At 47.0% G+C, this 21548-nt stretch overlaps 2 protein-coding genes and 1 long non-coding RNA gene across 3 annotated transcripts in view; 2 read left to right on the top strand and 1 right to left on the bottom strand.

Annotated features, from left to right (window-relative positions):
- LOC310756039 overlaps positions 1–773 on the bottom strand; it is a 45734-nt gene extending 44961 nt beyond the window's left edge. The window contains exon 1 of the long non-coding RNA XR_014544675.1: positions 404–773. This is a non-coding gene — a long non-coding RNA (uncharacterized lncRNA). The remainder of the gene's footprint in view (positions 1–403) is intronic.
- A 5556-nt stretch (positions 774–6329) lies between these two features.
- On the top strand, positions 6330–11910 carry APOF (apolipoprotein F). The gene is made up of 2 exons (XM_083599120.1): positions 6330–6404; positions 9300–11910. Exon 2 carries the CDS (start codon positions 9308–9310, stop codon positions 10412–10414), a length of 1107 nt encoding a protein of 368 aa, XP_083455246.1. The 5' UTR covers positions 6330–6404; positions 9300–9307; the 3' UTR covers positions 10415–11910.
- A 3530-nt stretch (positions 11911–15440) lies between these two features.
- The window catches only part of STAT2 (signal transducer and activator of transcription 2), a 48135-nt gene continuing 42027 nt past the window's right edge, over positions 15441–21548 (top strand). The window contains exon 1 of the mRNA XM_083599200.1: positions 15441–15510. The gene's annotated coding sequence lies outside the window, so the exon portion shown is untranslated. The remainder of the gene's footprint in view (positions 15511–21548) is intronic.

The raw sequence follows: 21548 nt of genomic DNA, 5'->3' as shown, positions 1-21548 counted from the left end.
CAGAAGCCATGTGCTTTCAATGTATGGAGTGCGTGTGACCTTTGTTTCAAGCAGGAGACTAAAGCCTTTCTATTCGCTGATAGAAAGGCCCTGTGTGAGATTACTCATCAGCAGAGTAGCATTGTAAACAAAAATTGCCCTTTTCCCTTATGGGGTATCCAAGAGCCCATATAGAGTCCTTACATAGGTTCCCTATTGTTAGGAGAGAATAACAGAGGCCAACCAGAGAATGTTGAGAAGCAAAGCAGCTAGTAAGCTTGATCTTTATTGATCTGTTGCAACAGGGTGCTCCCCTCACCCGCAGGAGAGGAGGAGGAACCCAGAAAAATGGTGCGCAAGGCCTTATAAAGACTTTTGAAATTGCCACCCTGTAGATCAAGACCACTCCTCAGATACATCATACCTACATCACAAAAAAGGCGGTCTAAAACAGAAATTTTGAATGTTGTTTTTCTCCTGTTGTTGTTTATCTCCTGTCTGGCAGGTTACTTGATTGGGTTGCCTGGGTAGCCTGGCCGGTCTTTTGTAATGATAAATACTTAGTTCCTGGGCCAGGTCACAGGCTCACACCCTAATCAAACACAGACATACCCTTAAGAAAGGATTTGTGAGGAAAGAGACAATGGGAGGTTTCCCACTTTGACCTTGCAGAGAAAACATTTGCCCAGTTTAGGAGTCAAAATGGTTCCAGGTCAGTCTTCCTGTGCTGATCTATGTACGTGCTTGGTTGGTACGTTTATGAACATTACCATATATCTAAGACCTCAAAATTCCTATCAGAGTAGGCATTCCCTCGAGATCTCTTTCTAGACCTGACAAAGAACGCTAGGTGAGATTAATTCCCTCTTAAGGGGAAGGTTGACTTTCACTTCATCCAAAAAGAAGTGAAGCAAGCACTCATTTTGGGGCATGGAGTCCAAACTATAGCAGCTTTTCCTAGGGCACATTCTTCACAGAAAGTAGCTGCAAGCAAAGGTTTTTTTAGGAAGCCACTCTCACTTGAGCAAACACAAACTCCTCACGCCCTCGCATGCAGACTTAACTCTGGCTGCTGCCACTGCTGCGAGGGCATAGTCCCAGCATTCATTGAAAGTACAATGATAACTGCTTTAAACAGTGATGGCTTCCCCTGAAGAATCCTGGGAGATGTAGTTTGTTGAGGGTGCTGAGAGTTGCTGGGAGACCCCTATTCCCCTTCCAGAGCTATAGTTTACAGAGTGGTTTAAGAATCCATTCCTCTTCCCAGAGTTTCTCTGGTAACTCTGAGGGGAATAGGGGTCTCCTAACAACCCTAGTCCCTGTACTTAGAAGTCTGCAGTCCCCAGCCAGTCTAAACCACTGAGCCTCTTGGGCTTCCCGATCAGAAGGTCGGCGGTTCGAATCCCCGTAACAGAGTGAACTCCCATTGCTCTGTGCCAGCTCCTGCCAATCCAATTCAAGTAGATAAATAGGTATCACTGTGGCGGGAAGGTGTTTCTGTGCACTCTAGTTTTTATCACGGTGTTCCATTGCGCCAGAAGCGGTTTAGTCCTGCTGGCCACGTGACCCAGAAAAGCTGTCTGTGGACAAATGCTGGCTCCCTCGGCCTGAGAGCAAGATGAGCGCCGCAACCCCATAGTTGCCTTTGGCTGGACTTAACCATCCAGGGTTCCTTTACCTTTTTATCTGCCCCAGTGTCACACTCCCCCATACAGATTCCCAAGTAAGAGCTAGATCTTCTGTCTCCTCCTTTCAACAGGACTTCCAATGAACCTGTCCAACATGTATCGGCCCTCGCTACCTCCCAAGGCCTTCTTGACTTTCTTTGGCTTCCTGCTCCTATGCCATGAATCGGAAGTGCGCTTGCTGTCCATGGCGAACCCCAGGGAGAAGGCTTCTGAAGACCACCCACTGACCTCTGACTCCCCCTCTGTTCCTCTCCGCATCTTCCTGAGCTCCATCTCCCCGCAATCCCCCCAGTTGCCCCGAAAAGGGGTTTCCTGCGAGGACTTGATGCCTGAAGCCCTGGACGGTTTTGCTGATGTGCCTGAGCTCTCCCAGACCCTCATCCGAGCCGCATTAGTGCTGGCCCTGCAAAGGGCAGGCTGTAGCCGGCATGCGGAAACCCTCGTCTTGCACCTCTACGAGGAGTTGGGACAGACAGATTCGGACGACCTCCTGTTTGTGATGGCCGGGTCTCTGAACACCACTCATTCCCCTGGTCAGAGGAAGAGCAGCGTCGCCTTGCAATTCAACTTGGACCAGCTTGCGCAAACGCCAGTCCATCACTGCCGAGGTCTGTTGCCAGTGAACGGATCCCTCCTGTACGGCAAGGCACACAAAGTCTACCGGGGTTTTCCGGCGGCTTCCAAAGCCTGCCACCGTCTAGGGGATTCCTGTGCCGGAGTGGCCTCCAACGACAGCAGCAGCTTCTATGTGGTGGAAAGAAAGGGCAGCTACTTCCTGCCCCACCATGGTGCCACCTCCTGGCTCCACCAGTGCCGCAGGCTTGGAAGAGGCCGCCGTTCCACCGCGGAGGACTGCGACAATGAGACCGAGGAGAAAATCTACCTTATCCTGGACTGGATTCCTTGGGTCGGCGCCTTCTACAGCCTTGCCACCAGCGTGTACTTTGCAAAGCTGAACTGCATGGAACTGGCGCATCAGCGTGCTATGAGCTGCGCCATAGACATAGGCCATGATTTGCTGCTTTTTGCGACTGGCGGGGCCAGCGGCGTTCTTGGCATGGGGATTTATGCAGGGCTAAAGCCAGGCTTGAAGACAGCAGTGCGTTCCATGCTGAGGTATTTGAGAGAGGAGGTGCACCATTTTCCTGTCCCTTCCAACTACTCCGGTCCAGTCACCACCTTCTAGCTGCTCCATAACTGTTCCTAGCCCAGATGAAGCGACTCTCGTGAACTCTCCATCGCCTAGAGAACACAGATGTTTTTTGGGGTGGCGAAAACAGAGGATCCTTATTTGCTTGCTTTTGTCTGCTAGAAGTGCTAGTTCAAAGTGCTGGTTTTGAAATTATTAGAAAGGCCTGGGATAAGACATATCTGAAAGCAATGTGGAAAATGATTGTTGTTTTGAAAAAAACTGAAGTTATGATATTGAGTTGTACATGAATTTTTGGAATTATTGAATAAAAGACTTTGTTCCTGTACGTGAGAGTGGATGCCAGGCTAAGACCAGCCATCCCTAGAGAAGGAAGAAGCCTCCGGCAAAGAAGATGAAGAAGACTGGCAAACTAAACTATTGAACTATTTAGGTTAATTTAGTCGATGTAGAATCCAAGACAGAAAGAGGACTTTGATTATTAAAAAAGGGGGGGTAAAGATTTGATGCTTGTCTTTTAAGCTTTGTGTATATACTTTTAAGATAGTATAACTTTTGAAACTTAGGATGAACAAGGTTTAAAAACTGGACTATTAAAATTAAAAGGTTTTAAGGACGTGCACGAACAAGTATTAAACAATGAAACCAAGAGGAGGAGGGGAGGGAAGTCAAGCAAAAATACGGTGTTTTTTCTTTATGATGGTTTCTTTCTGTCCCCCCCCCCTTTATATACTGTTGTTATTATGTTTACTTTTTGGTGTTATCTTTTGGAAAATCAATAAATTGTTAATAAAAAAAAAACACCACAAAGTGCTGGTTTTGACCTACAAAGCCTTAGATGGCTCAGGACTACAATATCTCAAAGGCTGCCTATCTGGACCTGAGATCATCTTCTGAGACCCTTCCTCTTGTGCCTACTCCTTGAGAGGTCTGGAGGACGAGAACACGAGAACGAGGCCTTCTCTGCAGTGGCTCCCCATCTGTGGAAAACTCTCCCCAGGGAGGTTCGCCTGGAGCCCTCGTTATATAACTTTAGGCGCCAGGCAAAAATGTTCCTTTTTAACCAGGCCTTTGGTTGATTGACATCCTATGCCCTTTTAAAATGTGGGGGGCATTATTGGGTTGTTTTCATTTCTATTTTATGTATATTGTGGTTTTATATTCTGCTTTTACCCTGTGAACCACCCTGAGACCTGTGGGTAAAGGGCAATATATGAATTTAATAAAGAATAATAGACAACACTTTTCTAAAAACCTGTGTTTCAAAAGTACTTCGGCTCTGGGGCCCCTCCCAGAGAGTGTCTGTGTAAGTGTTTTTAAACATGAGAGATCCAAAGGCTGGTAATACAAAATTGGGCCTTTTCTGCAGCTTTCCCCAAAGAGGTTTGGCTGGCTCCTTCACTATACACTTTTAGGTACCAGGCTAAAACGTTCCTCTTCAAGCAGGCTTTGGGCTGATTGACATCCGATGCCCTTTTAAATGTGTTGGGGGTGGGGTTATTGCTTTGCTATCGTTCTTATTTTTATTATGTATTTTGTGGTTTTTTTTCTATTGTAATCATACATTGTGAACCGCCCTGAGATTTATGGATAAAGGGCAGTATAAAGGTAAAGGGACCCCTGACCGTTAGGTCCAGTCGCAGATGACTCTGGGGTTTCGGCGCTCATCTTGCTTTATTGGCTGAGGGACCCGGCGTACAGCTTCCGGGCATGTGGCCAGCATGACTAAGCCGCTTCTGGCGAACCAGAGCAGCGCACAGAAACGCCGTTTACCTTCCCGCCGGAGCGGTACCTATTTATCTACTTGCACTTTGACGTGCTTTCGAACTGCTAGGTTGGCAGGAGCAGGGACCGAGCAATGGGAGCTCACCCCGTCGTGGGGATTTGAACCGCCGCCCTTCTGGTCAGCAAGTCCTAGGCTCTGTGGTTTAACCCACAGCGCCACCCGCGTCCCTAAAGGGCAGTATACAAATTTAATAAATGATAATAACAACAATAGTAGTAGTAGTAACAAACATAATAATTCTCGAAAACATCTGAATCGAGTGAGACTTGACTGTGAATGCTCTGGATCAGTGTCTGAATGCATTGGTTTTACTGGTTGAGGCTAATAAATTGTGCTTGAATTTTAGGAAAGCAAGATATTTGGGTGGGCGGTCTGGGAAACAGTCAAGTTACCTGTTCTGGATGGAGTTGCACTTCCTCTGAAGGTGCTGCTTCTTCTTTGGCGATCACTCATAGCCGAGTAAGATTGTCTTCCATTAACACGGTTTTAACAGTGAGTCCGTAAGTGACTGTGGAGGCCAGTTCTGGATCCACTCGTCCTTCCCCAGTGGCGACATAGGTTTCCGGGCGGGAGTTGATCATAGTGAACGTTTGCGAAGCATGCCTTCCTCTTAGCACATTTCTCCCTTGCGTCCTGAGTTTGAGCTTCAACATCCAAAGTTCGTCTTCAAAGTCCATGACACCTTTGGAAAAGGCTGTTCTCCAATTGGAGCACTTACAGGCCAGTGTTTCCCAGCTGTCGGTGTTTATACTACATTTTTTAAGATTTGCCTTGTCTTTAAACCTCTTTTGTTGACCACCAGCATTACGCTTTCCATTTTTAAGTTCGGAATAGAGTAGTTGCTTTGGAAGACGGTAATCAGGCATCCGCACATTGACCAGTCCAATGAAGTTGATGTTGAAGAATCATTGCTTCGACACTGCTGATCTTTGCTTCTTCCAGTACATTGGCCTGTCTTCCCAAATGATGCGTAAAAAAATTTGGAGACGCCATTGATGGAATCTTTCAAGGAGTTGGAGATGGCGTTTATAAGTGATTTATAGGTGGGCCACTTATAAACGCCATCTGAAGAAGCATGTGCATAGCTTGAGGATACTTCTGGATCTATCTGTCATCCATAGTGCCCTTGATGGCAAGGAGTGGCTTGTGTGGGTGGTGCTGTGGGTTAAACCACAGAGCCTAGGGCTTGCTGATCAGAAGGTCGGCGGTTCGAATCCCCGCGACGGGGTGAGCTCCCGTTGCTCGGTCCCTGCTCCTGCCAACCTAGCAGTTTGAAAGCACGTCAAAGTGCAAGTAGATAAATAGGTACCGCTCCGGCGGGAAGGTAAATGGTGTTTCTCTGCGCTGCTCTGGTTCACCAGAAGCGGCTTAGTCATGCTGGCCACATGACACGGAAGCTGTACGCCGGCTCCCTCGGCCAGTAAAGAGAGATGAGCGCCACAACCCCAGAGTCGGTCAAGACTGGACCTAATGGTCAGGGGTCCCTTTACCTTTACCTTTAAAAGGACATAGCTCCAGCTCTTAGATTGTGTTGGTTGCAAAGGACTTCCCCTGTGTTCTGTTCTCAGGTGTCCCTACTAAAATAAGCTGCTGAATCAAGGCAGGGAATGCTGCATCAGGAGAAAAAAAAAGTTGACAGTGACCCTCGCAAAGATGCCAGAACTTGATAGTGAAGCTGTGTGTTGCAATGAGGTCTCCTGATAAGACTGACCAACCAGGGTAGAGATCTATAACACTGGGGCAAAAGGCTCTGGATTCCCACCTAGATTCTCTATACGCTTGTGCCTCCTCTGCAAAAAAGGTAAGCTGCTCCTTCCTGGTGGCAGGCGAGTGGGTGGAAAAAGGCTGGCGTGGGGGGAAAGGTTTTAAGGGACTTGCAGAGGAGAAAACCAGGGTTTCATTCTGGAGACAAGGTAGCAGGACAGAGTGCTAGGCTGATAGGATTAGCACCTGACATTGCATTGCATTCCTTTATTTCATTTCTATTCCACCCTTTCTCCCAAAAGAGCCCAATATCAACCATGGTCTTGAAGGACCTACACTGGCTCCCTGTACGTTTCCGAGCACAATTCAAAGTGTTGGTGCTGATCTTTAAAGCCCTAATAGGCCTCGGTCCAGTATACCTGAAGGAGCGTCTCCACCCCCATTGTTCTGCCCGGACACTGAGGTCCAGAGCCGAGGGCCTTCTTGTAGTTCCCTCGCTGCGAGAAGCAAAGCTACAGGGAACCAGGCAGAGGGCCTTTTCGGTAGTGGCAGCCGCCCTGTGGAACGCCCTCCCACCAGATGTCAAAGAGAAAAACAACTACCAGACTTTTAGAAGACATCTGAAGGCAGCCCTGTTTAGGGAAGCTTTTAATGTTTAATAGACGATTGTATTTTAATATTCTGTTGAAAGCCGCCCAGAGTGGCTGGGGAAATAATAAATAATAATAATAATAATAATAATAATAATAATAATAATAATAATAATTATTATTATTATTATTATTATTATTATTATTATTATATGGATCAGACCTGTGAGGGTTCCTTGTGCAAATGAACTTGGCAGTGTAGCAGAGAGTCGTGGCTTATGGAGAGCTTGTCCACATTGGAGGAAAATGTGGATTTGAACCAGCCTGCCTCCCCATTAATGTGGGCAGGTCCGTATGACATCCCCCCCCCCTTGCCCCAGTGTTCTCCCGAACCTTTCCCTCTTTTAAATGTGAGGTTTTCCCATTCTTGGAAAGCTAAACGTGGAAGAACCCCCCACCTGAAGTGGGAAAGGTCTAGAACAACCCTGAGTTGGAATCCAATTTTATTATGATACTGTCAAGCCTTGAGCTGTTTTAACTGACATTTGTAAGAGAGCCCTCCAATGGGCTTGAAGTGTCTTGATTTGCTTCTTAAACACCACACACAGTGGAAGGTATCTTCTGTTCTTCGGCTTAGCGTTCTGTTTGGGATGGAGCTCCCTGTCTCACATTTGTTTGTTTTAAGCCAGCACAGACAGCTCCATATGGGACTCTGACCTGTGGAGCGTGTTCCCTTTAGATGTTAGGGCTCGTCCACTTCTTCTTGTTGACCTGCTGCTTTCCCCCAGGAAAAATAATAATAATAGTAAATTTTTATTTATATCCCGCCCTCCCCAGCTGAAGCCAGGCTCAGGGCGGCTAACAAAAATAAAATAATACAACATTCTAAAATCATTTCATTATAAAATTAATTCAAATCAAATTAATGGCAACCGTTGGGCTAGAGTTCTATGAGGATTACAGAAGGAGGGGGTCAGACTGTGCCTTGGCCAAAGGCCTGGTGGAACAGCTCTGTCTTGCAGGCCCAGCGGAAAGATGTCAAGTCCCGCAGGGCCCTAGTCTCTTGTGACAGAGCGTTCCACCAGATCGGAGCCACAGCCCAAAAAGCCCTGGCTCTGGTTGAGGCCAGCCTAACCTCTCTGCGGCCTGGGACCTCCAGATGTTTTGGGACTACAACTCCCATCATCCCTAGCTAACAGGACCAGTGGTCAGGGATGATGGGAGTTGTAGTCCCAAAACATCTGGAGGGTCGAGTTTGCCTATGCCTGCCTTAATTGGATCAAATGGCATTTCAGGTTTTCTCTGGATCGACGTTTGCTCCGACTGAGAGGTAAAGAGCGGTTTTCCCTGTGGAAAGGAGCAGGGCAAGAAGAAATCTGCTGGGACCTGTGCTTTCTAGGCATGAAACACGGATGAGCCCATAAAAGCATTTCCCCCCTAAATGCTCCTTTATTCATTCTCTCCCACCCCCACCGTTTCTGGTTCTGGGTATTGAAGGTTTGCACCGAGGATGGAGCAACTGTTGCTGGACTACAGTTCCACTGGCCACGGCAGCTGGGGCTGATGGAAGTTCAACAACATCCGGACAGCCACAAGCTCCCTTACCCTGATTTTCCTCTGCTCTGTTTTCCCAGGAGGCAGATGATAGGCAAGCTGTTTTTCCCTGCCTCCTCCCCTTCTGAAAACATTCTGCTGCTTTCAATCTTGGAAAGAGCAGGAAATGAAAAATGACAAGCAAGTGGGTGGGTGAGCTGCCACTGGGAGAAAGGGTTCCAGCCCCCTGTTCTTAAAACTGCCTTCTTTCAGCCAAACAATGTGCTCCTGATGAAGGGAATGGAATTCTCAACACCCAGGAAGCACTTCTGGTGCCCAGGGGCAGCTCTTGGTCCCATCCGTATCAGACTTTTAAAGTATGTGACTTTTCCCAAAGAATCCTGGGAACTGTGGTAGAGTAGAGTAGTTTGGATTTGATATCCCGCTTTATCACTACCCTAAGGAGTCTCAAAGCGGCTAACATTCTCCTTTCCCTTCCTCCCCCACAACAAACACTCTGTGAGGTGAGTGGGACTGAGAGACTTCAGAGAAGTATGACTAGTGCAAGGTCACCCAGCAGTTGCATGTGGAGGAGCGGGGAATCAAACCTGGTTCACCAGATTACGAGACTACTGCTCCTAACCACTACACCACACTGGCTCCCTGTACTGTAGCGTACCTGCCACAGACCTGCAGCTCCCAGCAGCCTTAACAAGCCACAGCTAATGTGATTTAAAGCTATCTTAATTAAAGGTGTGGTATTCCTGTGCCCCTGGAACCTGATCCAAAGGGCTTTGGAGCTTAGGGCCCCTAGACCATCTCATAAAAATATGAGAGCCAGATGTTTCTCAGTTTCCTCCTTTCAACAGGACTTCCAATGAATCTGTCCAACATGTATCGGCCCTCGCTACCTCCCAAGGCCGCCTTGACTTTCTTTGGCTTCCTGCTCCTATGCCATGGATCGGAAGGGCGCTTGCTGCCCATGGCGAACCCCAGGGAGAAGGCTTCTGAAGACCACCCACTGACCTCTGACTCCCCCTCTGTTCCTCTCCGCATCTTCCTGAGCTCCATCTCCCCCAAATCCCCCCATTTGCCCCAAAAGGGGGTTTCCTGCGAGGACTTGATGCCTGAAGCCCTGGACGGTTTTGCTGATGTGCCTGAGCTCTCCCAGACCCTCATCCGAGCTGCCTTAGCGCTGGCCCTGCAAAGGGCAGGCTGCAGCTGGCACACGGAGACCCTCATCCTGCGCCTCTACAAGGAGTTGGGACAGACAGATACGGATGACCTCCTGTTTGCGATGGCCGGGACTCTGAACACCACTCGCTCCCCTGGTCAGAGGAAGAGCAGCGCTGCCTTGAGATTCTTCTTGAACCTGCAGGCGCAAACACCGGTCCGGCACTGCCAGGATCTGGTGCCGGTGAATGGATCCTTCCTGCACGGCAAAGAATACAGAGTCTACCGGGGCTTTGGGATGGCTTCCAGAGCCTGTTACCGCCTACGGGATTATTGTGCCGGAGTGTCCTCTAATGGCAGCAGTTTGTTCCATGTGGTGGCACGAGAGGGTAGCTATCTCTTGCCCCAGTGTGGTGCCTACACCTGGCTCCATAAGTGCCACGGGCCTCCAAGACGCCGACGTTCCACCCTGGACAACTGTACTAGTGAGACGGAACAAAAAGTCCATGCAGTTGTGAGCTGGATTCCTGGAGTCAGCACCGCCTACAACCTTGGAACCACCATTTACTTTGCGGCCAAGGACTGCAAGGAGCTGGCAGAGGAACGTGGTATAGATACCGTTGTAGATGTCAGCCAGGATACACTGCTCGCAGTGACAGGCGGGGCAGGCAACGTTTGGGGGATGGGGATTTCTGCAGCTCTAAGGCCGGTGGTCCGAAGCGGTGTGCATTCTTTGATACGCTACTTCCAAGAGAAGGAAGAGCCTTATCCTGTCCCCTCCAATCTCTCAGGCCCCGTCATCGTCATCTAGTTGCAACAAAGCGCCTTCTCTTCTCAATCAAGCGTTTCTTGCTATGAAATTGTATGATCAGTCTGTTATTTGTAGCATGCTTTTGCATACTAGATATTGTAATAAACAAAATCTGCCCTTATTCCCTTATGGGGGACACAAGAGCCCTTATAGAGTCCTTTGTAGGTTTTCCATTGGTAGGAGAAAATAACAGAGAATACTGAGAAGCAAAGGAGCTAGTAAGCCTGATCTTTATTGAACTGTTGCAACAGGGTGCTCCCCTCACACACAGGAAAGGAGGAGGACCCAGAACCAAGGTGTGCCTGCCCTTATATAAACATTTTAAATTGCCTACCCTGGAGCTCAAGACCACCACTCCATACATCATACATACATCACAGAAGGAGCATAACCCAAGACCACGCCCCACAAACATCATACCTACATCACAGAAAAGGTGGTCTACAACAGAAATTTGAATTCTTAATCCATTCTAGAAGTCTGTTCCAAAACCAAAGCGTTCCAAAACCAAGGGGCGCTTTCCCATAGAAAGTAATGGATTAATCCTTTTAAACACAATCCCTAAAACAGCAATTTAACATGAATTTTACTATCTGACGAGACCACTGATCCATAAAATGAAAGCAATAATCAATGTACTGCAGTCATACAATCAATCAATCAATTAATCAATCAATCAATCAGTAGCTGAACTGGGTGCCACACGGTCACAAAAACAAAACAAAAAAGAGCCGCAGAAACAAAAACGCAAAATAAATAGCAAAAACAGACACACCTCAGTGTAACACTCAAAACGGAAGTGCGGCACTCAAAACGGAGCACGTTCGGCTTCCGAAAAAAGTTCACAAACCGGAACACTTGCTTCTGGGTTTGCAGTGTTTGGGTTCCAAGTTGTTTGAGTACCAAGGCGTTTGAGAACCAAGGTATCACTGTATCTAGTATTTGGGCATAGAGGTTTTGCATCTTGCAGTGGGTCTTATGGAGACTCTTAGGAGGGGTTGGCATTTATGCCCGAGCAGATTTTTTGAGCACCAGATACATTTGTTTCGTATTGATTTCCTCCTTCATTTCTTCTTGTCTGCCTTGCATCTCATAATGCAGTCCCTTCTTGCAAACTTTTCCCCTCCCTCTCGCACTTGCTTGCTTCCTTTTCCTCGTTCCCTGCAAAAATAATTGCATGAAAATCTTTGTGCTTATTCTACCCATTTAGAACAGGTGTTTGATAGCATTTGCAATCTGGAAATGCGGTGCTTGCTTCCTGCAACATGTTTCTTCCACCCTCCAGCCGCCCAGCATTGCCTGCACTCAAAGCGTGTGGGAATTGCCATCAGAATGATGTGCCACCACCCTAATTTCGATTGTGGTTTGGAAAAGGCCAATGTCATCGCTCCCATTTCTGGTCAAATGTCACCCTCGGCAAATGCAGTGGGTGGGTGTGCAGTTATGCAAATATATAAGAATTGGAAATAAACGGTCGAAGCTCGCCTATAGATGAACCACTCTTGCCAGAATTGTTCCCTCTGATTTCCGATGTTCAGGCTATGAGTGCCGTCGTGTGAGGAGCAGAAATGGCACCACCCACACATAAGATAGAGTTATCTGAAAGCTTGGGTTTGGGGGGAACTCCGAAGATTTGCAGCACTAATGAATACTGTATGCTCAGCGATTGCAGCATACCATGAAATGCGGGAACAGACTAGGGTGGCTGGATTCCTGAACAAGGTGTACTCCAGGGTGCAAGGTTCTTGTTGAAGATTCCACTGACATTTATCTTCTTTTTTAAAAAGGGGTTGGTGCTTCTGGGTTTTCCTTAAAGCAGCCTTAGATGTTGCTGGACTACAGCTCCCATCATGCCTAGCTAGGAGGACCAGAGGCCAGGGATGATGGGAGTTGTAGTCCACCTGAGAAAGGCTGCTATAAATGAAACCTATGGTCTTTACATAGGGACGCGGGTGGCGCTGTGGGTTAAACCACAGAGCCTAGGACTTGCCGATCAGAAGGTCGGCGGTTCGAATCCCCGCGACGGGGTGAGCTCCCGTTGCTCGGTCCCTGCTCCTGCCAACCTAGCAGTTCAAAAGCACGTCAAAGTGCAAGTAGATAAATAGGTACCGCTCCGGCGGGAAGGTAAATGGCGTTTCTGTGCACTGTTCTGGTTCGCCAGAAGCGGCTTAGTCATGCTGGCCACATGACCCAGAAGCTGTACACCGGCTCCCTCGGCCAATAAAGTGAGATGAGCACAACAACCCCAGTCGGTCACGACTGGACCTAATGGTCAGGGGTCCCTTTACCTTTTAGTCCACCTGAGAAAGGCTGCTATAAATGAAACCTATGGTCCTTACAGGCGCATGGGATCACAAATGTCAAACAACCCTCTGCACATGGCCCATCGATGAAGACTGCTTTAAGCATTAAGTTCACATGCAGCCCAGGCACGTTCTAGAGCAGGGGTGGGGTGGGGCCTTTTTGGATCTTTATCTGCCCCCCACCCCACCCCATGGGACAACAGTGATAGGTGGATAGAGCAATCAGCTGGTGTAAACAATCAGAGGGCGGTTCCAGTCCTCTTGTTGGCACTTTATGCTCTCAGACTTGGGACAAAGGAGAAAGAACATGAACCATTGCGTGTAATTTGAAACCACCAGCCTGTTAGAACAGCTTCTGTGACCATTTCCAGCAGTGGCTCAAGCCTGACTGCATGCGAAAACTTTGGAACCAATCCCTTTGCTCAAATTCAGTTTTTACTCTTAAGATACTCAGAGGAGCCTTACATTTGACGTTTCTTCACATGTTCTTCTATGTCACTATGAAAGAATATGAAGCAATTGCTTTGGGTAGCAGATGCTGGTCTTGGCGGTGAGCTCTGTCTTGTTTAGAAGACAATTGGGGGAAAACGTTTGCCTTTGTTTCAGATGCACACTGCATGTAGAAAGGAATAGGGGATTTACACTCCCAAATAAGATTTGGACCACTGCAAATCATACAACCACATGCCCATGAAACTAGATAGCGCTGAGTTGTATCTGACCCAACACTTGTTCTCCAACCTTCAACCATTGAGCAAAAGCAGGCTCACGCATGCATGTTCAGTGGTTGATAACTGCAGCGCCATGTGATGGCTTACACTTGTGACTGGATTATCTGAGATAAAACACCACAGGCGGGAAGAGCTTATCTCCACAGGCCAGTACTTTTTAGTGGGCTCAGTACACTACTGCAATGTGTTATATATACATGGAGGTGCTTCTGAACTGAAGATGGTTTGGAAACTTCAGCTGGTGCGGAATTCAGCAGCCAGGTTGTTCACCAGGGCAAAATGGCATGAGACCATAACACTAGTCCTGGCCTGACTGCACTGGCTGCAATCAGTTTTCAATTCAAAGTGTTGGTTTTGAAGCACTTTAATGAGGTACAGTGGTACCTCTGTTTATGAACTTAATTCATTCCAGAGGTCCGTTCTTAACCTGAAACCGTTTTTAACCTGAGGCACCACTTTAGCTAATGGGGCCTCCCGCCATGGCCGCGCGATTTCTGTTCTCATCCTGAGGTAAAGTTCTTAACCCGAGGTACTACTTCCGGGTTAGCGGAGTCTGTAACCCGGAGTGTTTGTAACCCGAGGTGTTTGTAACCTGAGGTACCACTGTACAGCCTTAAGCGAGTATAGTGTTTCTGTTTCTCTCTGTTTGTGGAATGCTCTCCCCATGGAGATTTGCCTGGAAACACGAGTACCAACTTGAATAAAACATGGGGGGAGGGCCAGATAAGCCCTGCTCTGCACAATCGATCCCAAGACACACACCATTTAACTGGCCATTCCCAGCACCTGGAGTGGGTGTGTGTGTGCCCCATTCAAATATTCTATGGGGCGGGGGAGCGAAGCGACATCTCAGTCCCTAGGAGTGGGCTCCAATGCCTGGCACCATCATCACATAGAATCATAGAGTTGGAAGGATCATTCTAGTCCAGCCCCCTACAATGCAAAAATATACAGTTGTCCCATACAGGGATTGAACCTGCAACCTTGGCATCATTGGCACCAAGCTCTAACCAACTGAGCTATTCAGGCAGCTAGCTGGAGAGAGGCTAAGCAAAAACATTCCTCTTCAACCAGGTCTTTTGCTGATTAAACAAAGCTATGCCTTTCAGAAGCGGGTGGGGTGTTTATTAATGCATCTCTTCCCTTTTTAGGCTTTAATTATCTCTGTGGGGGTGTATTGCTTGCTTGTTCGTCTGGTTGTAAAACGGACCCTAATCCTGTGGAAAGCCATCTACAGTGGTACCTCGGGTTACATACGCTTCAGGTTACAGATGCTTCAGGTTACAGATTCTGCTAACCCAGAAATAGTGCTTCAGGTTAAGAACTTTGCTTCAGGATGAGAACAGAAATCGTGCAGCGGCGGCAGCGGGAGGCCCCATTAGCTAAAGTGGTGCTTCAGGTTAAGAACAGTTTCAGGTTAAGAACGGACCTCCGGAACGAATTAAGTACTTAACCAGAGGTAGCACTGTAATTAGATTTCAATTTGATCCTGACTTGTTTTTAGGCGGTAATTTAATTCTTGTTCGATTTTATACGAATGTTATATATTTGATGTTAGCCGCCCTGAGCCCAGTCTCGGCCGGGGAGGGCGGTATATAAATAAAAGTTGTTTATTATTATTGGGTTGCCCTGGGCAAGTGGAAGGACTAATCTAATTAATTAACTAATTAATATATATTTTTTTTAATTAAGAGTCATTAAACAAATGCAAAGAAACCAGCCAATGCCAACTAAGGCTGGTGGGCGGGCCGACATGGCTTTCCAGGGCTCAGTCCCCGCCCCGTCGCTGACGTCATTCCTGGGAAATCGAAATTCTTGGCGGCTCTTCCTCCTTCGGGTCGCCCCTCCCTCCGTGCCTAAGGGCCGCCGGGGCTCTTCGTCCAATCGCGCAGAGCGATGGGCGGGGCAGCGCCCTATGCCCCGCCCACCTCCCTTCCAAGCCGCCGCTTCCTCCAACGCAGAGGGAGGGAGGGAGGGAGGCGGAGGCGCTCCTTGGAATTGCAAGCTGCGAAATCACATTTCTCCAAGGCGGCTGAGCGCCGGGTCTTGCGGTTTTGCACCGGTAGGAGAAATGTATGGGCTGCGGGGGGGGCGGGCGCAGAGGGCCAGCTTGGGATCGGATGAGTTGCGTGTAGGGGGGTGGGAGTCATAGAGTACACCTGGACAGGTGGATCTGTTGATCTGCCAGGTGGAGCTGGAGATCTTGGGATCTGTTTCCGCTTTGGCAGAAGATCGCGGCTCTCTCAGATACCTGAGCTGCTTGCAGTAAGTCGGCAAGGATTTCTGGCTTCCAGCTGCTTCACAGTAGGAATCGCAACCACGAAGACACCCCGCCCAAGAATGCATTATATTGTTGCGAAGTCCAGAAAAATAATAATTAAAAAGCTTGTGGATCTAGAACCACGGGGCGATGAGCTCTATTCGCTCCCGCAATTCAGCAAATAAACCCTGAGCTCGGGATTTTTAAGTTGAAAGCACGGTATCTGAAGGTATAGGGAAGTTTGTTGTACGGTGTAATGTTTTATTATGTTTTATGAATGTATGTCTGTGGCTTTTCCTGAGACCCCAAACCATTGCAGAAGCCTTAGGTAAAGGGACCCCTGACCATTAGGTCCAGTCGTGACCGACTCTGGGGTTGCAGTGCAGTTTCTGGGTCATGTGGCCAGCATGACTAAGCCGCTTTTGGCGAACCAGAGCAGCGCATGGAAACACCATTTACCTTCCCGCGGGAGCGGTACCTATTTATCTACTTGCACTTTGATGTGCTTTCGAACTGCTAGGTTGGCAGGAGCAGGGACCGAACAATGGGAGCTCACCCCGTCGCGGGGATTCAAACCGCCGACCTTCTGATCGGCAAGTCCTAGGCTCTGTGGTTTAACCCACAGCGCCAGAAGTCTCAGAACACAACAAAACAAAAACGCCTTGACCAGAAGGTACTGTAACTTCAGGAAGCTCAGGGAAGGGGACCTTTCTTTCCATCTCGCATTGTTCAGGAAACTGCACCCCAGCCTCTGGAAAGTGTTCTACCTGGGGTCACACAGGTGGTCCTGGCGAGGCGGAAAAGGGATGGGAAAGTCCTCCTGTGAGCTTGCTTCGTTTTAGGATTCCAGTCAAGGGCAAGTAGGATCTTCAACTAAGCGCAGTTTCCGGAGTGTGTGGTCTGCCCCAGGGCCCCCTTGCTGAACTTTACAGCCAGAAAATGGTGATACAGGGGCAGAACCAGATGCAGGAGAGTTCTGCAGAACCAGCTGGCAATTGCAGACATTGCTTTTTTGTTTGGGGAACTTGCATTTCCCTTGTGACAAGGAGCCCCATAGCTGAGGTTTCCTTAAATTAAATGCAGAGATATTGTAGCGCCATTTAAGACAGAATTCAATGATCTTGAAGCTCTAAGTGGAAAAGTCTTTTTCTCTCCACCCCCCCCCCCCAATGTCTCTCACAAGTAATTCCATCTCTCATTCTCCTTTCAGACTCCATTTATACCTTATCTCCCTCCCCCCCACGGCCCCTGAAAACTTCCAATTTGTTTAATCCCTCCTGTCTGGACCTTTTACATTCACCTCTGCCTCCCTTAGCATTTGTGATCTCTTCTCCCCTTTCTTTCTGTTTCCAATTTGGAACAGAACACTCTTTTCCCATTTTTCTTTGTTATATAATAAATAATAAAAATTTTATTTATACCCCGCCGTTCCTGGTCCAAAAACTGTGCTCAGGGCGGCTAACAACAAATTTAAAACACTTAATTGTAAAAGCAGCATAAAATACAGTATAAAAACATGAATAACAATAAAATTCAAAGTTCAGAAATCAATTTAGGGGAAATCCATCTAATAAACATTAGATTATCACCAGGGCTAGCTTGCTGAATTATTCCTAATTGCGCCAGTGAGGAGGCCAGGAGAGAATTAGCTGTGGAGTCTCAGAGTGGGTGATCTTCATAAAAGGGGAGGGGGAGGGAAGAGAAGGGAAATAAAAGATCAGGCTGAATTCAAATTAAAGGCCAGGTGGAATAGCTCTGGTTTACAGGCCCGACGGAAGGAGGTTAAATCCTGCAGGGCCCTAGTCTCATGGGACAGAGCATTCCACCAGGTTGGTGCCATCACTGAAAAGGCCCTGGCCCTGGTGGAGGATAGTCTGACTTCCTTAGGGCCTGGGACCTCTAAACTATGGTTATTCATGGACCTAAAGGTCCTCTGCGGGGCATACCAGGAGAGGCGGTCCTGTAAATATGTTGTTAAGAGGGGTTTTTTTTTAGGGTGGGGGGAGGAAGTAGGCTGTATGTGAGAACCTTGGATTCAGCGAATATTAAAATATAAACTAGACTAGCCTCCTGTGTTGAGGCGACAGCCTGGGCCAGGGGTAGGCAACCTAAGGCCCGGGGGCCGGATGCGGCCCAGTCGCCTTCTCAATCCATGTTTTTACATGAGTAGAATGTGTGCTTTTCTTTAAAATGCATCTCTGGATTATTTGTGGGACATAGGAATTCATTCATTTTTCCCTTCAAAATATAGTCCGGCCCCCCACAAGGTCTGAGGGACAGTGGACCAGCCCCCTGCTGAAAAAGTTTTCTGATCCCTGTGCTAGAAGAATGTGATGCAAACGTTTTGTATATTTCAATTTCTTACTATAACATGCAATCTGTTAAATTATTTTAATCTGAATTCACAAATAATGGATGCAATATTGCACTATGACTATTCCTTTTTAATTCTTGGCTCTGCAATTTTCCATTCACTAATAAAAACAGCAACAATAAAATGCTAACATTAAAAAAAGACTCCAATTTGACCTCTGAATCAGAAATCATGACTGCGTTATGCTCAGTTACCAAAGTCTGTTACCATGAGATTTAAGCAACTCCGCCAGTTTTCAGAGTCGAAAACTAAAAAAAAATATAGTCCGGCCCACCACATGGTCTGAGGGATGGTGGACCGGCCCACGGCTGAAAAAGTTGCTGACCCCTGGCCTGGGTGATGGGCCATTAAGGGATACAAAAGGAAAAGAGCTCTGTGTCAAATGGGTGGGATCATAGATAGAAGGAAGAAGCCTGAGTTTAGAGCCGAGTTGCAGTGATGTGACCTAGAAGTTAAAGCAGTAAGCTGGAGAGTCAGAGCAATGTTGAGAGGGATGCGTGATTTCTGTTTGACTCCCAAGGCTGCGGCGATAGAAGGAACAAGACCCTTTGTGGATGTTAATGTTGGGAACCCCTCCATCATAGGCTCAGGCTGTATATATGTGTAAATAAACCCTATATCCAGGACGCGGGTGGCGCTGTGGGTTAAACCACAGAGCCTAGGACTTGCCGATCAGAAGGTCGGCGGTTCGAATCCCCGCAATGGAGTGAGCTCCTGTTGCTCTGTCCCAGGTCCTGCCAACCTAGCAGTTCGAAAGCACCTCAAAGTGCAAGTAGATAAATAGGTACCGCTCCGGCGGGAAGGTAAACGGCGTTTCTCTGCGCTGCTCTGGTTCTCCAGAAGCAGCTTAGTCATGCTGGCCACATGACCCGGAAGCTGTACGCCGGCTCCCTCGGCCTATAGAGCGAGATGAGCACCGCAACCCCAGAGTCGGTCACGACTGGACCTAAAGGTCAGGGGTCTCTTTACCTTTAAACCCTATATCATGCAGATAGCACACTCTCACGAAGCCCGGAACCCCTGGAATTTCGCAACGCTCAGAGATTGAGATGGCGTGCAACAACAATAACGTTTTAGCTCACTTTCTTTCTTCAGCATGTCCTCTGGTACTTTCACTTCAGAGGAAGGAAACCTTTCTTCCTGGCCCGCCTTCCTTCTTGCTTGTCAGGAGTTGCTGGCATGGCTCGTGGCCAGGGAAGAAAAGCAAGGAAGAAAAACTGGGCAGGCGGTGGCACTGAGGCAAACTGATGAGTCCTGTTCTACCATTTGAGAAACAGCATTTTTAGATTTATGGGTCAAGTGGGCTGTGGTTGCTCCGTTTGTTCTGTGGAAAACCCTGGTTTTTGGTGCTTCCAGGCTTCTTGTTGCAAGCAGGTAATTTTTTTTTCTTAATTGGTAGGGTTTTCTTCCAGAATAATTTGTTGTTGTTTAGTCGTTTAGTCGTGTCCGACTCTTCGTGACCCCATGGACCAGAGCACGCCAGGCACTCCTGTCTTCCACTGCCTCCCGCAGTTTGGTCAGACTCATGTTTGTAGCTTCGAGAACACTGTCCAACCATCTCGTCCTCTGTCGTCCCCTTCTCCTTGTGCCCTCCATCTTTCCCAACATCAGGGTCTTTTCCAGGGAGTCTTCTCTTCTCATGAGGTGGCCAAAGTATTGGAGTCTCAGCTTCACGATCTGTCCTTCCAGTGAGCACTCAGGGCTGATTTCCTTCAGAATGGATAGGTTTAATCTTCTTGCAGTCCATGGGACTCTCAAGAGTCTCCTCCAGCACCACAATTCAAAAGCATCAATTCTTCGGCGATCAGCCTTCTTTATGGTCCAGCTCTGGATGAAATCAGGGTTGGGTGGGTAGGGGACTGGAAAAATGATGCCAACAGAGACGAGTGGATGATGTGAAAACTTGGCATTCATCCTGCAACTGACACCCATCTGGAAGCACCTTCCTTTGCCCCATAGGGAGAAGAGGGTGCAAGGCATAATGTGACTAGATAACAGCTGGCTGAATGATTCTCAACCCAGACAGTATCAATTGGTTTGAATTCCTGGCTGACAACAATTGCTTTGAAAGCCATTGAGAGTTGAATTTCTTACAGTCCTACGGCTTTGCATTTCTTATTTGTAATTTTCCTATTGTATTTTAACTACTATAAACCATTTTGATATTTTTTAAGAATGAAATTGCAGTATACAGTTTAAAAAACCAAATAAATAATCTGATCTCTGCATAAGTAAATCCCTTTGACTGCTTTTAAACCCTGTTGGGTTTGAATAGGCTGTTGCTGAGAACTTAACTTTCGTGTTTCTGAAAGTCTTGTGGTATCCGTTTGCTGCTTATTGTTATTATTTGTTTGGTTTGAATTTTCTTGTTTTCCTCCCTACCCCCCATTGCTTGGCATTTTCTCTCCTTGGTTTCACATCTCCTTTTAGTTTTCGACTCTGAAAACTGGCAGAGTTGCTTAAATCTCATGGTAACAGACTTTGGTAACTGAGCATAACTCAGTCATGATTTCTGATTCAGAGGTCAAATTGGAGTCTTTTTTTAATGTTAGCATTTTATTGTCGCTGTTTTTATTAGTGAAGGGAAAATTGCAGAGCCAATAATTAAAAAGAAATATTCATAGTGCACTTTGTGAATTGCTCAGATTAAAATAATTTAACAGATTGCATGTTAAACTGTACAAGTATAAAGATAAATATATATAGTAAGAAGTTGAAATATGCAAAACGTTTGCATCACATTCTTCTAGCACAGGGGTCAGAAAACTTTTTCAGCAGGGGGCCAGTCCACTGTCCCTCAGACCTTGTGGGGGGCCGGACTATATTTTGAAGGGGGGAAATGAACGAATTCCTATGCCCCACAAATAAGCCAGAGATGCATTTAAAATAAAAGCACACATTCTACTCATGTATCCTGCCCATGTCCTAGCAAAATGGAAGAAGAACAATAAAATACAGTTTGCTGTAAGGATAAAAATTCAAAAATTTTTATATGTCCCCTAAAAGCAAATTATAGGCCTTAGGGCAGGTTACAATAATTAAACACAATGTTAATATTAAAACACAACAAACAACTTACAATTACAGAAATAAAGTGGGTCTTTAAAATATGCATTTCAGGTGTCAAAAGCCAGGAGAAAGAAGTGTGTCATCATTCACCAAAAGCTGTACAGTCGTACCTTGGATCCCAAATGCCTTGCGAGTTGAACATTTTGGCTCCCAAACGCCGTAAACCTGGAAGTGGGTGTTCCAGTTTACAAGCATTCTTTGGAACCCAAATGTCAGACGCGGGTTCCGTGGCTTCTGATTGGCTGCAGGAGCTTCTGTAATATTTACAACCAGATGAAGGTTTCATTTTTGGAACAATAAATTTTCAGAGTAGTTTTTACAGTTAGATAAAAAATGACTGATTTGGTTATACTATTAGAAATACATAGACAGATAATTATGAAATTATTGTGAGGTT

Source organism: Podarcis filfolensis (genome assembly GCF_964270895.1).
Source record: "Podarcis filfolensis genome assembly, chromosome: 2".
NCBI classification, from domain to species: Eukaryota; Metazoa; Chordata; class Lepidosauria; order Squamata; family Lacertidae; genus Podarcis; species Podarcis filfolensis.
Note: the sequence above shows the minus strand (reverse complement) of the source record. Positions and strands in the feature narration are given on the sequence as shown.